General features: G+C 36.6%; 1 protein-coding gene across 4 annotated transcripts in view; it reads left to right on the top strand.

The window, feature by feature from the left end:
* The window catches only part of DENND1A (DENN domain containing 1A), a 470,496-nt gene that overhangs the window by 125,439 nt on the left and 322,912 nt on the right, over positions 1 to 22,145 (top strand). For all 4 annotated transcript variants that reach the window (XM_031450416.2, XM_031450417.2, XM_031450418.2 and 1 more), the window contains exon 4: positions 12,291 to 12,340. In XM_031450416.2, coding sequence (XP_031306276.1) covers positions 12,291 to 12,340 — 50 coding nt within the window. The remainder of the gene's footprint in view (positions 1 to 12,290; positions 12,341 to 22,145) is intronic.

Genomic DNA, 22,145 nt, shown 5'->3' with positions numbered 1-22,145 from the left:
GTTCTTTCAGTATCCTTCAAACAAGCCATGTCTTTTCCTCTAAGACTCTAATGACCATAGCATCCGACCTAGGACACTTTGGAGAGTGAAAAGGGCACCATCATTACAAAGAGATAATGAGCATAACCAGGATGTCCTGGGCAACTGGCACGTAAGGTTAACCTAAGCCAAGATTCTTTGACACAACAGTAAAAATCTTTGACTCTGCTGCTGCAACTGGAAAGCAAGGTAGGAAGAGCTTCAGCTCCTGGGAGAGATGAACTTGAGTTTGAATCTCTGTTTCCAGTTAGGCAAGTCACTTCAGTGTTCTGCTTGCAAGTAATTTTACTTGGCTTTCAAGGCTCAGCTCGGGAGTAATAGGGCTTTAATATCAACATCAGATTACTGGTAGGATCATGGGGTATATGTAGAGCTTCTAGCACAGGACATGACACATATTAACTACTTTGTCATTCTCCTTCCCCTTGTCATTTAACCCCCTCTGGAGAATAGGTGACCATTGCTACATGGGAAACAAAATACAGGCTCAATCAGAAGAAACTTGGATGAAACAATTAGATACTTTAAATGGTATACATAATTCTTATGTTTTTAGATGGCAAACCTTTGACAAGAATGACTAATGTTTCATTTATACAAACTGTAATAGTTTTCTCTAATCCTTTCATTTTCTGTCAAGGATAAATATTGATTCTCTGATAAATTCATTTCTCCTTTGGCCCATGTGATCTCATTGCTTTCGTATGAGGATTAAACAAAACATGTAGACTGTTGGCAGGTTTTGAAGAGAGGTTTAAGCTGGTCCGATTCAAATATGTTATAGTTCCTTTGTTGCTGTCTTCAACCGCAGCCCCTCTCCCTGCTGTCAGGGTTGTTACTAAGGCTCCTGGGTGAGGCTCCTCTTCCTTCTCGGAGGCCTGGCAAGCGCCCAGGTGTGTGTCTTTTCCCTCCTGTGGAAAATGGAGGGTCTTGAGGTTATGGCCAGTCTGATGGTAGGAATGATGGCAATAGGATTGGCGTGGGAATTCAGGAGAGGTGAGGAGCTCGCTAAAAATAGCATCTGAGTCCCCTTGGAATCTGCAAGACATGAGGATAGATGGAGGGGTTAGAAAGTGACATGCAAGTGGAGTGCAAAGGATTCAAATCCTACTAGTGACTTCCAGTGTGCTCGAATCAAATCCAGACTCCTAAACATGCCCTGTAAGGCCCCACGTGATTTGGCCTCTGCCAACTTGTCTAACTTCATCTTTTGCCACTTCCTCTCTCTGTCTTCTGCTCCAATATGCTAGGCTTATTTTAGTTCTTTGTGCCAAGCGCTCTTGTTCAGTGGTCCTTACTCATGCTGTTATTTTTTTGGCCTTCCTTTCCCTACCCCTCTTCCAGTCTTTGGCTGGTGAATGCCTGCTTATTCTTCAAGCCTCAGCTTAAATGTCACTTCCTGAGATGCCTTTCTTGACCCTTCCGTCTAAATTCAGGTCCCTGTCATTTTGTCTTAGAGTACTCTGTTCTTTCACAGCTTCTATCACAATTCCAGTTATGTATTCGTGCATTCCTTTGCATAGCATCTGTCTTTCCCACAACTAGATCAGAAACTCCATGCAGACAGGGTCTTTAGCACATTGTCTGGTACTAAATATATTATCTGGCTGAGGGAAATACATGTTTTCTTTTTGAGGCGACTTTGAAATAGTCATGACTTCTGGGACTCCCTTGTCCCCTTTCTTGTTTATTGGCACTTTGGAAGGTTTCATCAAAGGTATTTTGAAATTCAACAATCACAGCAAATAATTGACTCAAAGCCACATGAATGGATCATCTGTTCCCCAGCAAGTATAAATGGTGGTCTGATTTCTTCCCTGTCTGATGGGGTAAAAGATTAGCAAGTAGCAGTGTACCAGGAATCTAGGTGATGTGTCTGGATTTTCAACATGTTGAGCTTGAAGTACTTATGGGACAGGAGGCTGAAATGTCCAAAAGGCATTTGGAATGGATACCTGGAGCTGGAGAGAGAGTTTAGAAATGAAGATTTGAATTTGAGTCATTTACATAGTGATGGTAATTGAAATTAAAGTATAAGTAGACTATATTAATAGAGGAGGATATAGAGAGAGGAGGACAGTAAATTGCTGGGAAACACATTTAAGGGAAAGGAGGAGAAAGAGGGGACAGAAGTTGAGTAGGGAGAGAAGCAGGAAGAGGTCCGTCTGTGTTCTATATCCAACAAGGTGTTGGGCAGCTAACATGTATTTGAATTGAGTGGCAAGTAAAGCACCAGAAAAAAAGTTTCTTCTCTTTTAATATATATATTTTAAACTACTGTAAATAAAATAACTCTCAAATGGAAGAGCTCTGAACAATCCAGACAGCGTGAATCCATTTATCTGTCAAGAAAACTCTTGGACCTTAGCTGTATGAGTGAACTGTTGCTGTAAGAAGGAATTGTTTCTGTGAAGAGTCCATGCCACAAGGCAGTTGTGAATTCTGAGCGGTAGAAATATGTTTTATTTTGGTCTTTGTATTTTTTTGTATTTTAAATTTTTCGAAAAGAGAGGATGTTTATATGCAGTAGACATTTGGCCATTTAGCAATAACCCATGTGTAAACTGTGGGATCACCAGAGAACCAGCATGACTGGCATTGTCATTTTACCTATCAGGAATTTTTAAATTTGAGTTTGGGGATGTTGGTGAGTTTGTTTGGCATGTGACCAGGCTACTTGACACTCTAAATCAGAGGTTGGTGAACTATAGCTGGCTGGCCGAATCCTGCCTGGGGCTGATATTTGTGTGGCCTTTGAGCTAAGATAACTTTTACCTTTCTTAAAAAGTGGAAAAAACCCAGAAGAATCTGTGACAGAGAATATAAGTGGCCCACAAAACCTAAAATATTTACTGCCTGACCCTTTACAGAAAAAGTTTGCTGAGTCCCTCTTTAGTTTGTAAGTTGCACCTGAAATGAACCAAAAATTTCACAGGAAAAGCTCAAATGATCACTGCAGTTACAGAATGTCTTACATATCTCAAGGTTTTCTTTTATTTATATATATATATATATATATATATACTTTTTTTATTGAGTTATAGTCATTTTACAATGTTGTGTCAAATTCCAGTGTAGAGCACAATTTTTCAGTTATACAGGAACATACATACATTCATTGTCACATTCTCTTTCACTGTGAGCCACCACAAGATCCTGTATATATTTCCCTGTGCTACACAGTACAATCTTGTTTATTCTACATTAAGTCTTTTCTTTTAAATAGTGACTTAGCTGTTAAATTAGAACACATTTTCATTGATGATATGTGAATTTCATTGATTGAAAACTGCCTTATGTGACTTGACATTATAGTCAAAAGACCTTTGGTACTATGTGATTTCTCATAGAATAGTTCTGGAAAATGTGTAAACCTATTTCAGTACCATTGATTGTGTTCAGTTTATCCCAGGCAGCCTCAGGTAAACATTAGTATCTTCATGTTTAAGCAAGATATGTAAAGTAAAATAAAACATATATGTGGAATTGAATTATTTTCTTTGTATTTGCTGGCCCTCTGAAGAGACATTTTCTAGTTGTAAAAGAGTAAAATCTTTAAGTATTAGATTTTAGGAAACTATTTGAATTGTGTACTTTAAAAAATATCAGTAGTGTTTCATATTACCTGCCTCTTTGTAATGAGATGTCATCGATCTGTTCTGAATATAAATTTCCTCAGTTCTTGAATCCTCCTGATAGCATTCTATCAGAATTTGCAAGTTGTAGGAAATAAAAGTTGATTTGAAACAGTTCTATAATTGGAGATGACTGTGTATTGAGGCCCTGTCTAATCAATTGCTAAATAATTCTCTCTCAAAAGTGGATTTGATATTTACATTTTGATTTTCATATTCTGCTCACAGTGTTTGTTGACGGTGTCTGACATCCCCGTCACTGGATAAATAAAGCCTATTGTCTCCTTTTCAACATTTTAAGTGGTTACTCTCAGACAAGAGCTAAGAAGCAGAAGGTTAGGTATATTATCAAACTATGATCCTGTCTATCTGAAGAAGCTGGGAACCTTGATTAATATGCCTTGTTAACTGATGATTTCAGTTCCATACTGGTAGTGCTAGAATAATTTGTATAAACCAAGCAGTACAGATTCCTTATTTTAGCACTAAGACTTACAAAGGCTTCTTTTAGCAGCCTTTAATTTTGTACTTATGTATGTGACATAGCCTGTGGCTGTGATAGCTACTGTGAATCTCCAGTTGTTTGGGGATGAAAGGAGGAGGCAGCTGGAAACTCGGTAGCTACATCTAGCTGTCTACCTAGAGAAGGCCTTGATTTCAAGTTTATCTAAACAAGCTCGACTAATCCCAACTATCTAGGGGGATCCACTGTCAAAACAAGCAGCGTGGCCCTGAGGCAAACACAGCTATACAGAAATGAAGGCTGGGGCTTCCAATACTCCGATGACTGCATACTGGAGGCTTTTTTCCCCCCTGAAAGAGGGTAAGAGAGGTAGAATTTGCATAATGCCTTTTCATTGGAAACTTTTGGAAAGCTGACAGACCTCCAGCTTATAGATCTGTAGCCACAATACATAGTCTATAGGAGAATCCTTGAATGACCTAACCATATTGAAAGAAAATATAAAAGCGTCCAAGTATAGCCAAGTGAGAGAGGAAAAGAGGCTGATGCATTGTCTAACATCTGCTGTACTTCTCGTTAGTTTTGTTCTTTGCTATTCTGTGTGGACTTTGGAGAAGGCTAAGACAGCCTAACATGAATCCTATAATCTTCCTTCTGAATATTTATGTAGCGTGCCAGCTTCTAAGCTGTCCTTTGCGTTTTCCTACTTCCCCCTCATTTTCATGCTCTCAAATGAGGCCAACATTTCAAAAGCTAAATAAATGTTTGTGAATGTTTATAAAAGATTTGCATAAATTTGTCCTTGTCTGACAAAGATCACTTTTTTCTTATGCCAGTTCTGAAAAAAAAATTTTTTTAAGGTTTTGGTGCTTGTCTTGACAACAAAGTCCTGCATCCCAGAACAATGATTGCTGATTAAGTGGGTATGCAATTGTGACTGAATAGGCTTTCAAGATAGTGGGTGAAAAGGCCTATCATCTGAAGGCTGAATTATAGAATTTAGAAAATGTTATCTGAAGTACACATTTAAATCTATTTTTTGGGGTACCATATCATTAGGTTAGACAAAGCGTTCTTACAAGTTAAAAGTATAACCACCCACGGTTTTAAAAATTCTCCTGTATAAATTTTAATAATTGGAATGTTTCAGTAACTCAGAATATCACTTTTCTTTCCTATGGTTGAACATATTTAAAAATAATTTTTAGACCTTTAGGCACTTTTGGGAAACCATAAGGCTACCAGCTGTACGTGTTAATATGGTTACTGGGGTGGTGATCAGAGGAAATATACAAGGCAATCCTTTCAGATATCTGAATGCACAATCATACCTTGAGAAAATATAAACTACATGAAATATGTGTTAGGGCTTAATCATAGGGCACACACACACACACACACACACACACACACACACGGAGCCCAGACACTCGTGCTGCTGATGTGTTTTCTGAATTCATTTATCTTTTAAAATTAGAATGGATTTTGTGGGATGGCAGGGGATGTTGTGGGTATAGGTGCTAATTTAGTTAAGAGATATTCGAAGATTGGCAGGAGAGAGAGGTAACAGCCAGTTCTGTTAATCCTTTGGTTGTGTTGGTTTAGAGGTTTAAGTTGTCATTAAGGCAAAAACTAGAGCCACTTCTCTGACACAGTTTTTATCACATCTGCTAGGCTTGTGTCCCAGGAGGAGACGTGGAGAGCAGTGAATTCAGCATGGGCCCATTATCGACTGCTTTTTCGTGTGTTGTAAAAGGAGTGAGACCTCAGGGAGGCTTGGAGCCTCCTCCCGTGTAATGTCCAAGTCAGATTTGAAGGACTGGTGGCAGGAAAGCTTTGGCCTTGGGGTGTGAATTCTAAGAAATAGAGGCACAATTAAGTTTAAAAAATTCAAGGACTTTGAGCTTGATAATGAAAGATTTTTTTCTAGACTAATGTGAGTAGAAAAGTTGCCCATCTGTGCACATTTTTGTGTGCATTTAAAATATTTAAAAGCTGACAGTTTTTAATATGCTTACAAAATACTATTTCTATTAGTGCTTTTTTTTTTTTTTTTAAATAGTATCTTCCTGAGGGCAAGTTTCTTCAGTGAAATATCATGTTTGCAGTTTTCCTTTTGGGACTATTCCTTTGGTATGTGCTGACTTGTGTTTCCCCCAATCCCTACTTTTCTTTCTTGTAGGAATATTAATAACATAAATGTTTAGATAATCAGATTTAAAATGTTTAATGAACACGGCAAAATATTGTAGAATAATACTACTAAGTGCAAGGAATTATATTACTGATAACCATTGATTGCTAATTACAAGAGATTCTAACCAAATCATTTGTTTATTTTGGAAGTGTTTGAAACAAGTGTCAAGAAGTTTATTTGTGTTTAACATTGTCCTTATAGATATAGCTCTCTCATTTTCAAACCTTTTGCTGTAAGGTTTAAAGTTAATAAAATGAAATCTGAGAATATAGGATGTTATATAATATTGCATTTTGGGAACAACTGTTTTAAGTAATTTTTTAAGAAAAGGAAGACTACAGAAGGATGAAGTGATTGTGTTAAATTTTAAAAATTTTAAATAAGATCCAGTAGTTTTACTTTGGACTTCAAAGTTGTGAAGATTTACATTTAAAAGTAGTTCTAGAGGTGGCTCTTCTGCTTTTGTAAAAAAATCCCACCTATGTACTTAATGTCCCTGATAATTTAACGTTTATATGATACAAGATATAGAATATGGTGAATTTCTGTATTTTATTGTAATTTAATTTTGAGTTAACAACTTTGTGCATATTAGATATTATACACAAGTGAGCATAAGGATAACATATGTATGACTCAAAATTAACCAAAGTTTAAAAAGTAAACTGGGAGTAAATATTGAAATATACCAAAGAAAGGAAGCAGCCTCTGTAGCATTTGAACAGCATTGTTAAAAATTTGACCCGGCTTTTATGTTCGGGTGTTGAAAGGCCTTTCTGTAAAATCCCTTATTCAAAGCTTTTCTCACTGAAAGGAAAAAAATAAGAGTTTAGTTGTAACTATAGTATGGATCTTGAATTTCATTTGACCTTTATAGTGAAGGAGAAGTTGTATTTCCTGTTTTTATATTTAGGAAATTTCTGATCAACATTCTTGAACTTGGTGCTAATTAAGCTTTTAAGAACTTCTTACCATTCTGTTTCACTCTTCTTAATCATAAGCATTAAAACCTCTGTCAGTTTTTACTTGGAGTCCCTGGTTTTAACTTGAAACGGCTTAAAGTAGAAATTTTGTTAGCTTTTTTGTATGTTTGGATTTTGTGTGTGTTCTGTTTTTAACTTTCAACTTGAGTTTTAAAATCATCAATCAAAGGCTTTTCTTTCAAGTCAGTTGCACTGATCTCAATTGCAGGACTTAGAGGGTCAGCATTTCCCTCATGCTATTAAAAAAATTTAAACATAGAAATAGAGTGTTTTAGGAATTTAGGCTCCACTGATCTTTTCATCACACATCTACATTTTTGAAATGAACAAATAAATTAGATATGAGAAATTCAGGGAATGTTCTACTGTCTCCGCACTTTTCCCTCCTTCACTCTTTTTTTGGACAAAGGTAAATTGTTGACTTGTAGGTTCAGCAATCTACAAGTAGGCTTATTGTAGCTTTACTTATTTTAAGATACATTCATTTATTCAGGCAATCGCTTTGCTTTATTTAAATGTTTTCCTGCACACGTTTTCTTTTTCCTTTTGAGTTGTTGAGAACGTGCCTCATCTCCCAACATTCTGTAGCCCCAGTGGACATTATAATCAGCCTGTGCTTTTGTCTTTCAGATGGCATTTATTTGTGGGGTGTGTATGTTTGTGTTTGACTGTCCGTTGTTTTCATCTGCCAAATACAGCTAATTTTTGTTTATGGGTTTCAATGAAGTAATGAAAACAAAGTATTTGACATCTGAACTGATGGCTGTTGCAGGATCTCATATAGCCTCCTATCCTGCACCCCAAATTCAGGGTGAATTGGTTTAGCCTTATCGTTATTGATAATCCTTGTTAACTACATTGAATTTAGTCTGAAGTTTTGCTTCCAGATAGGAGTCTATGATGGATAATGTTATAAATATAAAACTTTACCAGGTTTTTGAGGGAATGGCTCAGAACATAATTGACTTTGTCCAGATTGGAGTAAGTTCCCTTGATGGGCCTTCTGACTGCATGAGGATTCAAAGTGGGTGAAATTTGAGGATTTCAAATTTGAGGATTCAAAGGAGACTGAGATTAATCTGGAGTTTATTTCTGATTTTCATTTACAAGTGAATCCAGTGTTAGGATTATTGATTTCATATTTTGGTTCACACTCTGAGGTTTGGTATCTCCTTGTGGGCAGAGCTTTGAATATGTTGTTGCTTTTCTATAGCACTGTGCGATCTGTTTAATATACGCGTAACTGAAGGGTTAGTGCAACGGCCTGCCCTCCATGCTTCCCCCCTCCCCCTCTGCTCTTACTTCTTCCCACATGAAGTATTATATATTGTATTGGGAAGAAAAGCCCTCTTGGAAATTGCCAATTTCATAAATTGTCTGGTGACACAAAGGGGTTGAATGCTGTATTCTTGTCTCATTTATTTTGAAAACTTTGCTACTGAGCTCACCTTAATCAATGAGCTCAGTGTTGTCTCCAATAAGTTATGTGTTGGATATATTGATTGGGAGGGATTTTAGAAAACCCATCTGGGTTTTATAATGTCAGCAGTGTTTTGATTATGAAAAGAGTTGGAACCTGGGGACATGGAACCAGGTGGCGAATGTCCTAAAGACAGTGGTGACATGGTGGACTGCTTCCCTCCTGGGATCTAGTTCATGCCCTGCACTTTAACTGTGGTGACTGGCTACTATAGATGCACTTTTTTTGCTCATTAAAATGTTAAAAAATCAAACTGTACATAAAAAGATTTATGAAAATATAAACTTGGGAATTGATCTGGAGAGCTGGCACAATCTTCCCCACCTCCTGCTTTAGCAATGAGGTCATTTACATTTCATCAGCTGTACTGCGTCCCAAAGATGCGGTTTATGTGGCAGTTGAGGTGTACTGAGGCTAGTTGTCTGAAAGAGCTTGTGTAGGCAGGAGAGAGGGGCGAGAAAACAGGAAAATTGCCTTCTACAGTGAAATTTCCCTAGCCAAAGACAGGTTCTAGAGAGAAAAAGGGGTTGGTAACTGGCTAGTGACTGTTTTCTGAGTAAAGTTAATATTGAAAGACTGTGGGACACTCTGCTATAAATATGATGTTCAAATATGTTTAGTTATTTATTTAAAAAATTTTTTTTGCTTATTTTTTGAGGGGCCATAATTAGGTTTGTATATTTATTTTTTAGAGGAGGATACTGGGGGTTGAATCAGGACCTCGTGCATGCTAAGCATACACTCTACCACTTGAGCTATACCCTCCCCTGATGTTCAAATATGTTTAAATCAGAGTTTTAAAGTCCCCTCTCTTAGGGAGTGATGTTTTTCATACTGAAGGAATTGTGTTTTTCTTTGGAAAAAGAGGATAAGGTAGTTAAAAGTTTATATATAGGGAGAACATCAGTATTAAGAAAATTGGTTTATTTCTGCAGTTCTTATTTACAAGAAACATTGCTTGTTTTGCCCTCCCTCTCCCTGTCCTCCTCTTCCAAGAAGTCAAATTTTCAGTTCTGATTGAGATAATGTGTGAATATGCCCAGCGCAGAGTAGATGCTCACTTTAGTTTTCTGCTCTGACAGCACACCACTGGCTTGTTTGACTTAAATTGGAATATCAAGCACTTGTAATATCACAAACATGAAGAAGCATATTGTAATGCACAAACATGTGCTTACATTTGCCTGTATTCCCTCCTACCCTCCCCCTGCCCCATTGCTTAATTAGATTTATCACTGCTTTCCTGGGTAAAAAGGAAAGCTCTTGGGAGGTGGGTTATACTCAGCCTACACTGGGTATTTTGATATTTGTTCTAATATTATCTGACAGACAAGTTCATGGTTGGTTATTACTCTTGACATTAGAAAGTGGTATGTAGTTTCTATATTGTAGTGAGTGGTAAGTTGGGCATATTAGATTCCTCTGACTCTGCTGTAGCCATGGGGGTGCTTTCTTTCAAAAATCTTGAGGCCTTTTGGCAGCTTAACTCTAGCATAGAACAGAGAAGCACTCCTGCACCTGTAACTTTTGAGGGGTAAAGGATAAATTTCTTTGTGGCTGGTGTTGGCAATCAGTGAGCACTGGGGACTGAGTTTTAAAGAATGCTTGGAAACGGAAGAAACTGAAGTAAAGCGATTCTTTGTATTTGAAACTTGATGTGAAAGGAATTTATAAGGAATGTCGTTTTGCGTGTAAATTCTAAAGAGTTTTGTTTGGGGTTTATGATATATTTTATAATTAAAACTACATATGTTAAAATGAAATGTTTTATATGTTCTTTCCCATTATTTGCCTAATAACATTATGCATTGAGAAATTGCTATTTTTCTGGTTCCCTTTTAGCTATTGAAATTTATTTAAATATAATGACTTTTAAAACAATATATATGGACTTAAGACCATGCCACATTATAAAATTAACTAATGTATCAGTAAAGCCTCTGAGAATATGTTGAAATATTCTTACGCTTTTTCATTTTTCATTTTTCTGTTCCTTTACTGTTCCATGACATGCCTTAACAGTGCTGTGATATACATCCAGTCCAAAATGATATTAAAAAATAGGATATGCTCAATTGAATTATGTAGGCGGAACATGCTCTGGCAGAGAAAGTCAATGTGCTTTCTGCTTCATTGAGTAGGTTATTAGATTGATGTGGTTTATTTCTTGAATGATAGAACTGATTTTAAAAATAAATGAAGCGAGAAGCATCAATTCAGTTAGCATTGATAATTCATTATTATTGGTTAGAAAAGTGCTACATTTGTAAACTGATCTTTAATTTATCACTTGGGTTAGGATTTGCAATGGGCAGGTTTGTTTTAATTTGAACCAGCTTCTCAATGACTGAAAAATGTGTTCTTCATTTTGTCTTGAAGTTGGGATTTTAAATGGTTAAAAAGCAAATCAAATGCATGAAAGGAATACTTTTTTAAAATTTATAACATTGGTCTATGAACTTATGATAAGCACCAACTGTGGGCTGTCCAAGTCTGCGGTTAAAATTAAGTCAAGCTAGAGAAAATTCTGTGAAGGAAGTAATAATTAATTACTTGGATACGTGTATTGCTGTGTGTGTTTATTCTGTATACGTGAGATATGTCTGTTGGAGAAAGTCACAGACCACTGTATATTCTGTCTCATATAATAGTCTTTTCTTAATGTTAGATGCTTCTTTTTTGTGAATAAGTCTTTGAAATGTCACTGTTTTTTTTGAATCCTTTTTGTATCCTTCCCCTGAATAACACACTTGGTTTTATGTACCTACAAATTTGTAAAAAAAGACATTTAAACTGGTAGTTTTCTTTGAATTTGTATAAATTACAAGCAGGTAAGTGTGTATAATTATGATAATGACATTTAACTAAAAATAATGCATACTTAAAATTGTTATAGTTTGACTACAAAATAAATTCATGCCAAAAATGGCAACTTCTTTATAAAGTAAATAAATAAAGTTTTAAACTCCAAAAAACATTGTTGACAATGTTCGGGGACAATTATCTTCAAGTTGGTTTTCTATTTTGCTTGTGATTTGGCCTATTGATGTTAGGAAGCGTTGTCTAATCCCGGCCCCCTCTGTTCCTAGGTAACAGGCAAAACGGTGCCAGCAACAGCGGCCCTGCCAGGCCAAACCCATGTGGCTCGGTGTTATTCACTCTGATCCATATGGTCAGGCTGGAGATGGTCCCTGGAGGGGTGTTAACACTCAGCAACCCAACCGCCTCCCTCCCTTCAGAGCTTTCCTGCATGGCTCCTGCTGCTTGCCCATGTGTGATTCTTGATTAATTTTTCATTTTTAATGAAGTTTGATCATGTTTATTATTTCTCATGATTGACTGCCTGGTACTCCTCCCATGTAATTGATAAAGCCCATATTTCTTCATCTGTCACCTCTTTCTTTAGGGTAAAGTTGCTAGATTGTGTGCCGTAGTTAATGTTAGATTTATTGGTCCCATTAGATGTATAAATTATCTCTCTTTCTCTCCACAGGAAGTTCTACAGACTTTGACCAAGTTTTGTTTCCCCTTCTATGTGGACAGGTAGTGTCAGATTTTTAAACTTTACTAGAAAAAAAAAGTGTCAATAAACTTGCTATGGAAAATAAAAACCATACCATTCTTAACATTCTGTCTGTTTAACCATGATTTAAAACACATATATTCCATGGAGAGTGGTAGTAGTCTCCTTTCCTGGGGTTTTTATTGACACTGTCAAAAAGTTTAAAGCCTAGAGCTTTGCATTGGTTAGTTTGTGAGATATATTTTGCATGACATTAAATTTTTTATTTTGGTTATCAGACTCAAACCATGATTAAGAATGGTTGGTATTGAATCCTGTGCTATTTAATTTTTACTGAAATATGAATATGTTTGACTTAACTGAGCAATAATACCTGACTCCATGGCCTTATGATTACTACATAAACTTTGTTTTTCTTAAACTTTAACTTTAAAATTTAAATGAGCATAGGCCCAACTTGTTTTTAAAGGTATTCACCTATTTAAAACGCATGTTGCTAAATAGTGTCTTGCATTTGTTTAGTTGGCTAAGAATGGTATCTCTGGAGAAATAAGCATTTTCTATAGATTTCTAGACTGAAAAAATAAAAATCATCTAAACATCTTAGTATTTGCATTATGATAAAGTGTCTAGAGTGGTACGAATATAAGAACTCTAAGATAATTGAAATGGTCTTAGGGTCTTATTTTTTAAAAAAGAAGCCACTAGCTCATCTATAAATGGCTTATTTTAAAAACAATTTTAGAAGAGTTTTTTTGAACTTATAAAACTATAATTTACTAAATGTTAATAAAATGACAAAACAATCTTAATCTTATTTTCAAGAAATATCTATTGTATTTTTTCATTACAGTTTAAGCATTATTTTTTCAGTTATTTATTTATTCAGTTGATTGCTGTCCATTTGTAATGTTCTCTCTATGGAGAATTGAACTATGAGACTGTATAAATGTTATATCTTAAAAATTCTACTTTTAGTGACAGAGATTTTAGAAAATATCATTATAAATAATAAGTGGCATGGTATGTTCCAAGCTATTGAATGTGCCCACCTTCAGGAAGGTCCTATCCTATATTTTAGGATACCCAAACAAGGCAAGCCTGAAAGAGTTTAGTGGTTTAGAGTGCATGTAGATAGTATACTCCTTGAATCTTTTCTGCTCTTTGTAGTAGCAGTGTCCTGGTTTATTGGCATAAACCTAAAAATGGTGTGAGATGAGAATTGGTTGCCAAAGGAGTTTAAAAGAGTACTAAAAAGCAGCTCTGGAATGTTGCCAACCACTTATAATCACTGTTTTCTCTGGTTCTAACGTGTTATTTTTAAGCCAGTCAACCATTGTAGTTTTTCCAAACTCGGGCCTTTTAAAATCCTGGTACCAGGGCTGTTTTAGTAGCAGATTGATGCTCAAAACAGAATAGCCTTAATTTTAAGAGGGTCAGTCTTTGTAATGAGGGTCCTCTTGTCTCTTCTTTATCCTATTCCTTCTAAAAATAGCAAATAAGTAGGGTTTTGTTTAGAGACATTTAATGCAAACTTCACATTTATATGTATGAATTAGCGATGCATGAAATCTCCAGTTGCTTATAAAATGTATTACAAATTATGGCAAGGACATATTTATACAAATTAATAAAGCTGAAATGTTTTTAAAATGTGGCTAGGTGTTTAAAAAGAAAAATAAGAATATATTTTTACATGACTCCTTGTTAGAGTGGTGACTTGTTTTGGATAGGTATTCCTTCATTGACTTCGTTAACTAGTTTTAGAAGAAATGCGCAGTGAGATTAAATTCCTCCCAACACACACACACAAACACACACACACACATGCGCACACACCCTCCCTCTCTCATACCACACACACAACATCTGCTTACCTACCTGTCTGGGTGATTACATTCTGAAATGGAAGAAAAGCAGAGTCCTTAAGTTACAGTCCTAAAATCTGTTTCAACACCAATAGTATGTGATGGCTTTATCTTGTTAGAAAAATGTTTTTCTACTAAAATGCTTCTCTCCAAATTTCCTTCCCCTGATCATGTTCGTCATATTTTTTTCACAGAAAGATTTGGGACAGAAACATCCTTTTATGGCTATATTTTAATCTTTGCCATATACAGTGGTTCTTTCTTACACTGTATTATATTATGTGCCCTGTAGGCATTGATAGTTTTTATTTGTTTATTTATTTATTTGATAGCTTTTATTGATACCAAAAGAGTCACTTTATTTGAGGGACTATATTTTTTCTCTTCTGTTGGCCCACTTCTAACCATGGCATACTTTAAGAAATAATAATAATGAAGTTCACTTATACTAAGTTACAAAGGCTTTAATGTCACTATTTTTTATTGGTTTGCAGTTAACACTGTCAAATAGATATGTCCAAATTCTGAAACCTGCAAAGCCCCCCCAGATGTATTTATAATATTGTTTGACTTAGAAAATATGTCAGCATGGAGGATGAGTAATGCCTCAGGTGATTATGTTCAAAAAAGAAAGCTTCCTAATCTTCCCCGTATCTGTGTTTTTCTACCTCAAGGAACAGCAATACAACTTTCTGACATTTTCAGTCTCTTATCAGGAGTGGGATTTTCACAGTCATCATCAAATCACCCATTGACATTGACATCTTGCTGTCTCTTATGTTGTTTTAAGATTTTTCTTTCTGAAACCAGGACTTACGAAAAATAATAATGCTGGTAGCTCTTCAAAAGAAAGTGCTTTTTCATGTATTACATTTTATCCTCCCATCATAAAAGATGAGAAAAAGTACTGTTATCTTCATTTGAGGACATCTCTGCTGTAGAGACATTGTGGCATGCCCATGGTCCTCTTAGGATTCTAGCACAATCTAGATGTCCATCTCCCAAATGGGTACATTTTTCAGGAGGCCACCTCGTGGGAAGGCCAGTCACCACATAGGGAGAGGAAAAGAAGGAAGTTAGTATTTGAATTCTTAATTGACTCTAGTCAATGTTCTGGACATTTTTACAGTAATATCTCATTTATTCTTCCCAGCAACTCTGGGAGATAGGGGGTGGTGGTATCTCTTTTACAAAAGAGCAAAGAAGGTTCAGAAAGTGGAGCATTATGTTGGGTGATAGGGAAATGGTATCAGACTTGGAGGTCTGCCTTCCATGTGTTTCTTAGTCTAGTCCAGAAAGTATTGTAAAGGTATAGTAAACAGTATTTATCCAAAGGCTGGGAAAGACTGACAACTCAGTCTTATAGTGGATGAGGCTTGTGTTGCATCTGCAAGGACAGCAAGAAGAGGATAAGTGGAAGGGAGAGCTCAACACCCCATGTGCGCTAAAGAGCAAAGCAGAGGAGAAACTGTGACCGAGCCTAGAGATCGTTCAGCCAGAGCAGACTGAGTCCACTGCGGAGAGGGTACCAGGGGCTGTGACTGCTTGGGCTCTGGCTACAGGAGGCTTGAAAATGCATGGGAATAAGACTACAGGATATTAAAGCTGAAATTCATTTGGTTCAAAAATCCCTTTAACAGAAGGGAAAGTAAGATCTGTGGAGGTGAAATGGCTAGCTTATGGTCACAACTGTGTAATTACAGAGCTGGGAAAAAAACAGATACTCATTCCCAATCCTGAGTTATTTCCACCCTACACTGTACTTGAAGCTCTTAGTGGAGAGGAGTTGTGAAATGACAGCCCTGAGATCCCTGTCTCCCTCTCAAAAGTTTTCATTATTTCTGATGAAAGCATTCTCTTGCATAAAAGATTTGAATACCGTTTCATATTGTGGTTGCTACTGACTCACTCTTGATAGCTGGCAACCTGCTTCAGTTAGTCAGAACGCTCAGGAGACTTATTGAATGATGGAAAAGCTCTTCTTTTCCATATTTGTGCTTATCCTCTTTCAGAACCCAGAAAGCCAGCTACCATTCAGTTGTCCTATAAATTATACTAGTACACACAAGTGACATGAGCATGAAGTGAAATGACATAATCTTTTCAAGGGCAGAGGCAGAATTGAATGATTTAGAGTATAACTACAGTTGCAAATATGGTTCAAATGCTATTTACCATTTTATTATGTATCTGTTATGTGCCATGCATTGTGCTGCATTCTTTTCCTGCACTAAAAGCTTACACATTTGCTAGGTTACCATTATCGTAATACCACTTATGAGGAAACAGAGGCTCAGATAAGTTCAATAATGTGCCCAAGGTCCCAGTACTGGTAAGTGGCAGAGCTGTTTTTGGAACTGATATTTGTCTGATGTCCAGTCCCATCGTACTTTTGCTGTATCATACTGCCACCATCATGCCATAAATAAAGTAACAAAGCAAACTTTAAACATTTATTTCAAAAGCAATGTATATTTATTGTAAAAAAGTAGAAAATTCAGATAACTGAAATGAAACCTACTTTTATTCAGATAACTGAAAGAAAATGAAACTAAGGCATACGATGAGTGCATTATTATATGTCTGCGCAGACCTCTCCTCTTGCTCCCACTTCTATACATTCACCCTGCTATGCTTTTCAAAACTGAATCTATTTGGCCGCTTTTATGCCTTATTTTCCATCCTTGGTTTAGTCCTTTGGTTTAGCTTAAACTATGGGTTAAGCTGTGCTCCATGATCATTTTCTACAGCATTTGATAACCGTGAAGCAGTTGGATTGGGGGTAGCAACCAGGAGACCTAGGTTGTAGTTTGGGTTGTGCCATTGACTTGCTCTGGGCTGTGAGGCAAGTGACCTCTCCCATGAGCACCTTAGTTTCTTCATGGGTAAGATAAAATAAGGGAAATTAGACTAGATCTCTAGTTTTGATGCTTTTTGATTCTCCAGTTAGGATTCACTTTTATTTATCAGGATCAAGTAGATGAGGGAGTGGAGAGATCTCTGTTCTTAGAATTATCCAGTGAGTCTCTCAAGCAGATAGCTGGCAGTGTGTGACCTACTCTTGGTCCCCAGACATTTTGGGTCAATGCCATTTTTGCCGTTTGAATCTTTGAGCAGAGAACATGAGAAACTTGAGTCTTAGGCAGATGAAAGTTGTGTTTATGAAAGGAAGCTTTGAGACTCATGTAATCAAAGGTTGGGAGATGTAGTTTGATAAAACTTGATTCCTGTCTGATGTTTCATATGCACTAAAGAAAAAGAGAAGCAGCTTTTATGGACACCTTGCAGTAAATGGCCCAACAGGTAATTGTTAGTAAGCTATAATAAACAGGATGACAAAATGTTTCACTTCCATCTCTTGAATTTTATCATTTCTTAACAATAATCATTATTACTGTTTTCATTGTTTACCTACTAGATACTAGTTACTTTGTATACATGGTTTCCAATCCTCAAAACCACTTTGCAAAGTAATTATTATTATTCCCATTTTAGAGATGAGGCTCAGGGAGGTGCAATAACTTACCTATGCTCACATCTGTAGTGAGTAGTATATCTGGGCTTCTTAACCACAGTTCAGACCTTACTGTTTCATCTTCTTTCTGCTGCATGGTAAGTCAGCCTCTGTGGAATCATTCCCAACAGCTTAAAAACAAGTTCTGGTATTCTTCCATCCTAAAAACGATACTCATCTTTGACTCTTCATTTCCATTCAATTACTGCCTGATTCTCCACTTCTTGGAAGAGTTACCTACACATTTTAATTTATTGCTCAATCCTCTTCAATTTGTCTTCTGCTTTGTCATTCAACTAGAGCTTTTCTTACCAAAGTCATCTAAAACCTCCATGTTGCTCAATTCAGTAGGCGTTTCTTTCTCTTACCTTGATGCATGTAGATACAGCCCACCACACCCTCCTGCTTGTTCTGTCTGGTTGGTCTTCTTTTCTTCTTTGATCTCTTCTCTACCCATCCTCTACATTGGTGTTTCTGTAACTTAGTTCTGGATCCTCTCCTCTTTCTCTGAACTCTCCCTAAGTGATCTTATTTTTTATCAAGGTGTTAAATACCATCTGTATGGAGATGACTTCCAAAATTTATAGCTCCAACCAAAATATTTCCTGTGATTTCCTGAGTAGTATGTTCAACTCTGTACTCGACATTTCCATTTATAGGCTTTCCAGACTTAAAATATCCCTAATAGAACTCTTGGATCTCCCTCCAAACTTGTTAGTCTTCTCTGTCATTAATGGTAACATGCTGCTTTTTCACTCCCTCTCAGTCCACCTGCAAGCCTGTCGTTTATATCTGCTAGCTCTATCTTGAAATTATCCACCTCTTTTTGTCTCCACTTTTACCGTGTTAAGTAAGCCACCATCCAGTATCACCTGGACTACTGCTCCAGCCTCCTGACTATTTTCTCTGCTTCTGCTTCTACCTTTTTTCTAACAGTTCCTCACATAACAATCAGATAAATATCTTAAAACTGTAGACTGAACTGTTATTCTCTTGATTAAAACCATTCAGTGGCTTTCCAGTGCCCTTAACCAATTAATCAGTTAATCAGTCCTAATTCTTTGCCATGATCTGTTTGGCTCTCTTCATGACCTGGTGCTAGCACATTTATCTGGCACATTCCTAGGCCACTTCCTGCTTATCTCCTGTGCATTAGCTACACTGCTGTTATTTTAGTTCCTTGGACATTCCGGCTGGAGAATCTTCGTGCAGCTCTTCCTCTGCCTGAAACACCCAGTCCCTTACTTCTGGAGTGGCTTCTCCATCTCATCCTTTAGGTCGGTATTGTCATCATTTTTGAGAAGCTATCTCTGACCACATTATCTCAGTAGGGCCTTTGCTTCTCTTCCATTTTCTTCTATCTTGGTACCTTGTTTTTGGCTTCATATAACACTATCACAAGCTGCATGCTTTGTGTTTATTATTCCTAACTAGACAGGAAGCTCTCCTTAGCAGGTTGGATGTTGTATATCCAGCACTTGCTATGGTCCCCATATAGTAGATGCTCAGTTTGTAAGATGGATAACTAAACTCAAAGTGAGGCTGAGTTGGAAAATCTCATTTCTCACTGGAAGGTTGGAATCAAACCATCCATGTGCTTCTTGCCATTTATAAACTGAACCTGTAAATAACTTGAAGATGAGGCAGAATGCTGCAGAGGGAGGGGGCCTTGAATGGCTGACAGGCGTTTAAAAGGCAGCATGAAATTTAAAGTCTGTGGTTTGAATAGTTACTGCTTCTCTCCTCTGTTTCCCATATTTACATAGGAATGGGAAGCACAGCTAAAGGTGATTTTGGCCATGGTCTCCTAGGCTTAATTCTGGAAATTCTCAGATTTGATTTCTCTTGCTTAGTGGGAATTATAGTTAGTCTGATGAGACAACTATCTGAATTCCTCATGTACCTGAGTTCCTTAAACTGATATGACAGCTTCTCAGGGGGTTTTCATTGTGTTTTGTGCAGCATGGCAGAATGGAAAGGACTTTGAGCCAGAATTGGGTTTAGGTTTTTGCTTTGGTCCTGGTTACTTTGGGAAAGAAAAAAACCAAACCAAACCAAACAACCAAACAAACAAAAATCCTGAGCCTCAGTTCCCTCATCTATAAAACAAGAGAATTGGATGAGATGGTTTCTGCCACCTTTAATTAGCATGAAATCTCTGATTCCTGTTTTAAAAATAAAAAAGTATGGATTCTGAACCTGGAGGCAATCACAAAACTGCAGCTTTTAAGGAACACATCCCTTTCCCCAAAGCCATTTTTATGAAGAAGTAGTGAGTACTATCATAGACTACCTCAGCAAGTAGAGAGGGAACGATAAATCCCTCGGAGATTCAGAACCTTTTGAGTTAATCTCTTTTTGACTGCCCTTGCTTGACTTTTAGTTTATTGGAAATTTGGAAATTGTCCAAGGAAGAAATATTTTAGAGTTTAGTGGTCTGGGGCTCTTAATGACTTATACTTCACCCTACTAGGAATTTAAGAAGTAAATCAGCTGAGAATAATAAATGCCTGCTTCTAAGCTGTGGCACCCCAAAAAGAATCTTTTTCACCTTAAGACAAGCATGAGCAGCTCAGTTGGTCACCCAGAGGACTCTCTGCTACTGAAAAAATGCGACAGCAGAGAAGCAAAGGCAGCCTCAGCCTTCCTTTCTCCATTTACTAGTATTACAGAGCCGAGTCAGGAAGATTCTAAGCAAATGCATGATTTTAATATGAATTTTAGTTTTCATTCCAGATGGTAACAGCTTGCATCTCTTATTTTATTTATTTTGTTTTTCCCACAATGGGCTATCCTTTATACCAACTGCTTATCTCACTTACTCCCCCAAACATGCTTTGGATCGGGTGGTAGTTTCCAGGTGAAGAAGCTGAGCTGCTTAGAGGTTAAGTAACATGCTAAATTAAGGCCCAGTTAGCAAGTGATTGAGTTGGAATTTGAACCAAGTGAATTGAGTAATGAATCTTTGAGCCTGCGGTGTAGCTGAAAGAATTTTTAGCATTTTTTAATGGTAGTGAAAAAATAATAGCAAAATGAATGACACTCAATTCACAAACCAAGCTGTGTTCCTTCTACTAGAGGAACTCCTTTTCCTAGAGATCCTGGGTGTTTTCTTTTCATCCAGTCCTAGCAATACCCTTTCCTTCTAGGATGCTTCATTTTAAATATTCTAGAAGTGAAATCAAACCCTGAGTTAAAATAATGAACAGTCATATATTATATGATCATATAATAGTGTTTCACAAAAGCACGACCTTATTTGTAACTTAGAATCATCCTGACCTGTTGCTTTAAATATTTTAATAATACAGGTCCCCCCCGCCCCAGTGAGGCCCACTCTTTTCCCCAATCACTTTAATTATGTGAGCTAGAATCCTGTTTCTCCACATCTCCAGTTCTCAACCTTGTTAAAATTAATCATATAATCCCCCTTTAAAACATAGTATTAAATCACCATAGTAACACAGTATCCAAGCTTTATAGATAAAACATAACAGCCATAAGAAGGTAGCATTTGGTGTCCCCTTGACAGCTCTATAACTTTTATAGAAATGTGTTCCTTCTCCTGGTTTGTGTAAGGTGGAGGGATAGCATTATTTACTTTCACCTGTTTTATTACTAAGTTGCTTTTAAATTTCTACCTTGTTTTTGTTCACCTTCCTAGTTAAAAAAGGAGAGTTGGACCCAGTTTCTTTCTGAATTGTTTTCTTGCACTCTCTAACCACTCTCCAAGGGATGGAATTGTTTCCTTAAATATGACCAGGTGGGGTCCATTGACCTTTTGTACTTAGATACCTTGAAAGTCTATAATTTTATGTGGCTTGTATAAGGGAGTTTTAGAAAACTTTGAAAACTTAATTCATATCCTATCCAAAGACTTAATCAGTCTGCCTTTAGGAAAAGCCTGGTGAACTATGATTTTTCATTTCTACTGACAATTTATAATGTAAATTATAGGTGAGAGCATCAGTTTGAGTATTTTATCAATTTGAGTGTATTTTGTAAAATATATATGTAAAATACAATGTGAATTAATGAATTCCTTTGAATAATTTAAAGTCAAAGTCAAAATTATTATGTTAGCATAAATACTCCAAATACTCCAAATTGGAGTATTTATGTTTCTAAAAAGGAATCCAAGCTAACTGGTAAACTGATTTCAAAAAGTGGGTTTTCAAACATTTTGTGACTTTGAAAAAGAGTTTCTAGATTAATCTATTAGTGGTATGCTTTTTCCTTTTTTTTGAAACATATTTTCTATTTTATGTGTGGTTTGCTGATTTTTGTGTTGATGCCAGAAATTTTAGTTTTTTTCTTAAATCTTTTTCTTTAAAACCCGGTTTCCATTTCTTAGAAAACAGCTTGCATTGTTAAGATTTTTGGTATTTCTGTCCTGTAAAATATAAAATACATTCCTCATAAATTCAGAAATTATGAAAAATA

This window comes from Camelus dromedarius, chromosome 10, assembly GCF_036321535.1.
Source record: "Camelus dromedarius isolate mCamDro1 chromosome 10, mCamDro1.pat, whole genome shotgun sequence".
In the NCBI taxonomy this organism is placed as follows: domain Eukaryota; kingdom Metazoa; phylum Chordata; class Mammalia; order Artiodactyla; family Camelidae; genus Camelus; species Camelus dromedarius.
The sequence above is the reverse complement of the archived record's forward strand: the minus strand, read 5'-3'. Positions and strand labels throughout refer to the sequence as shown.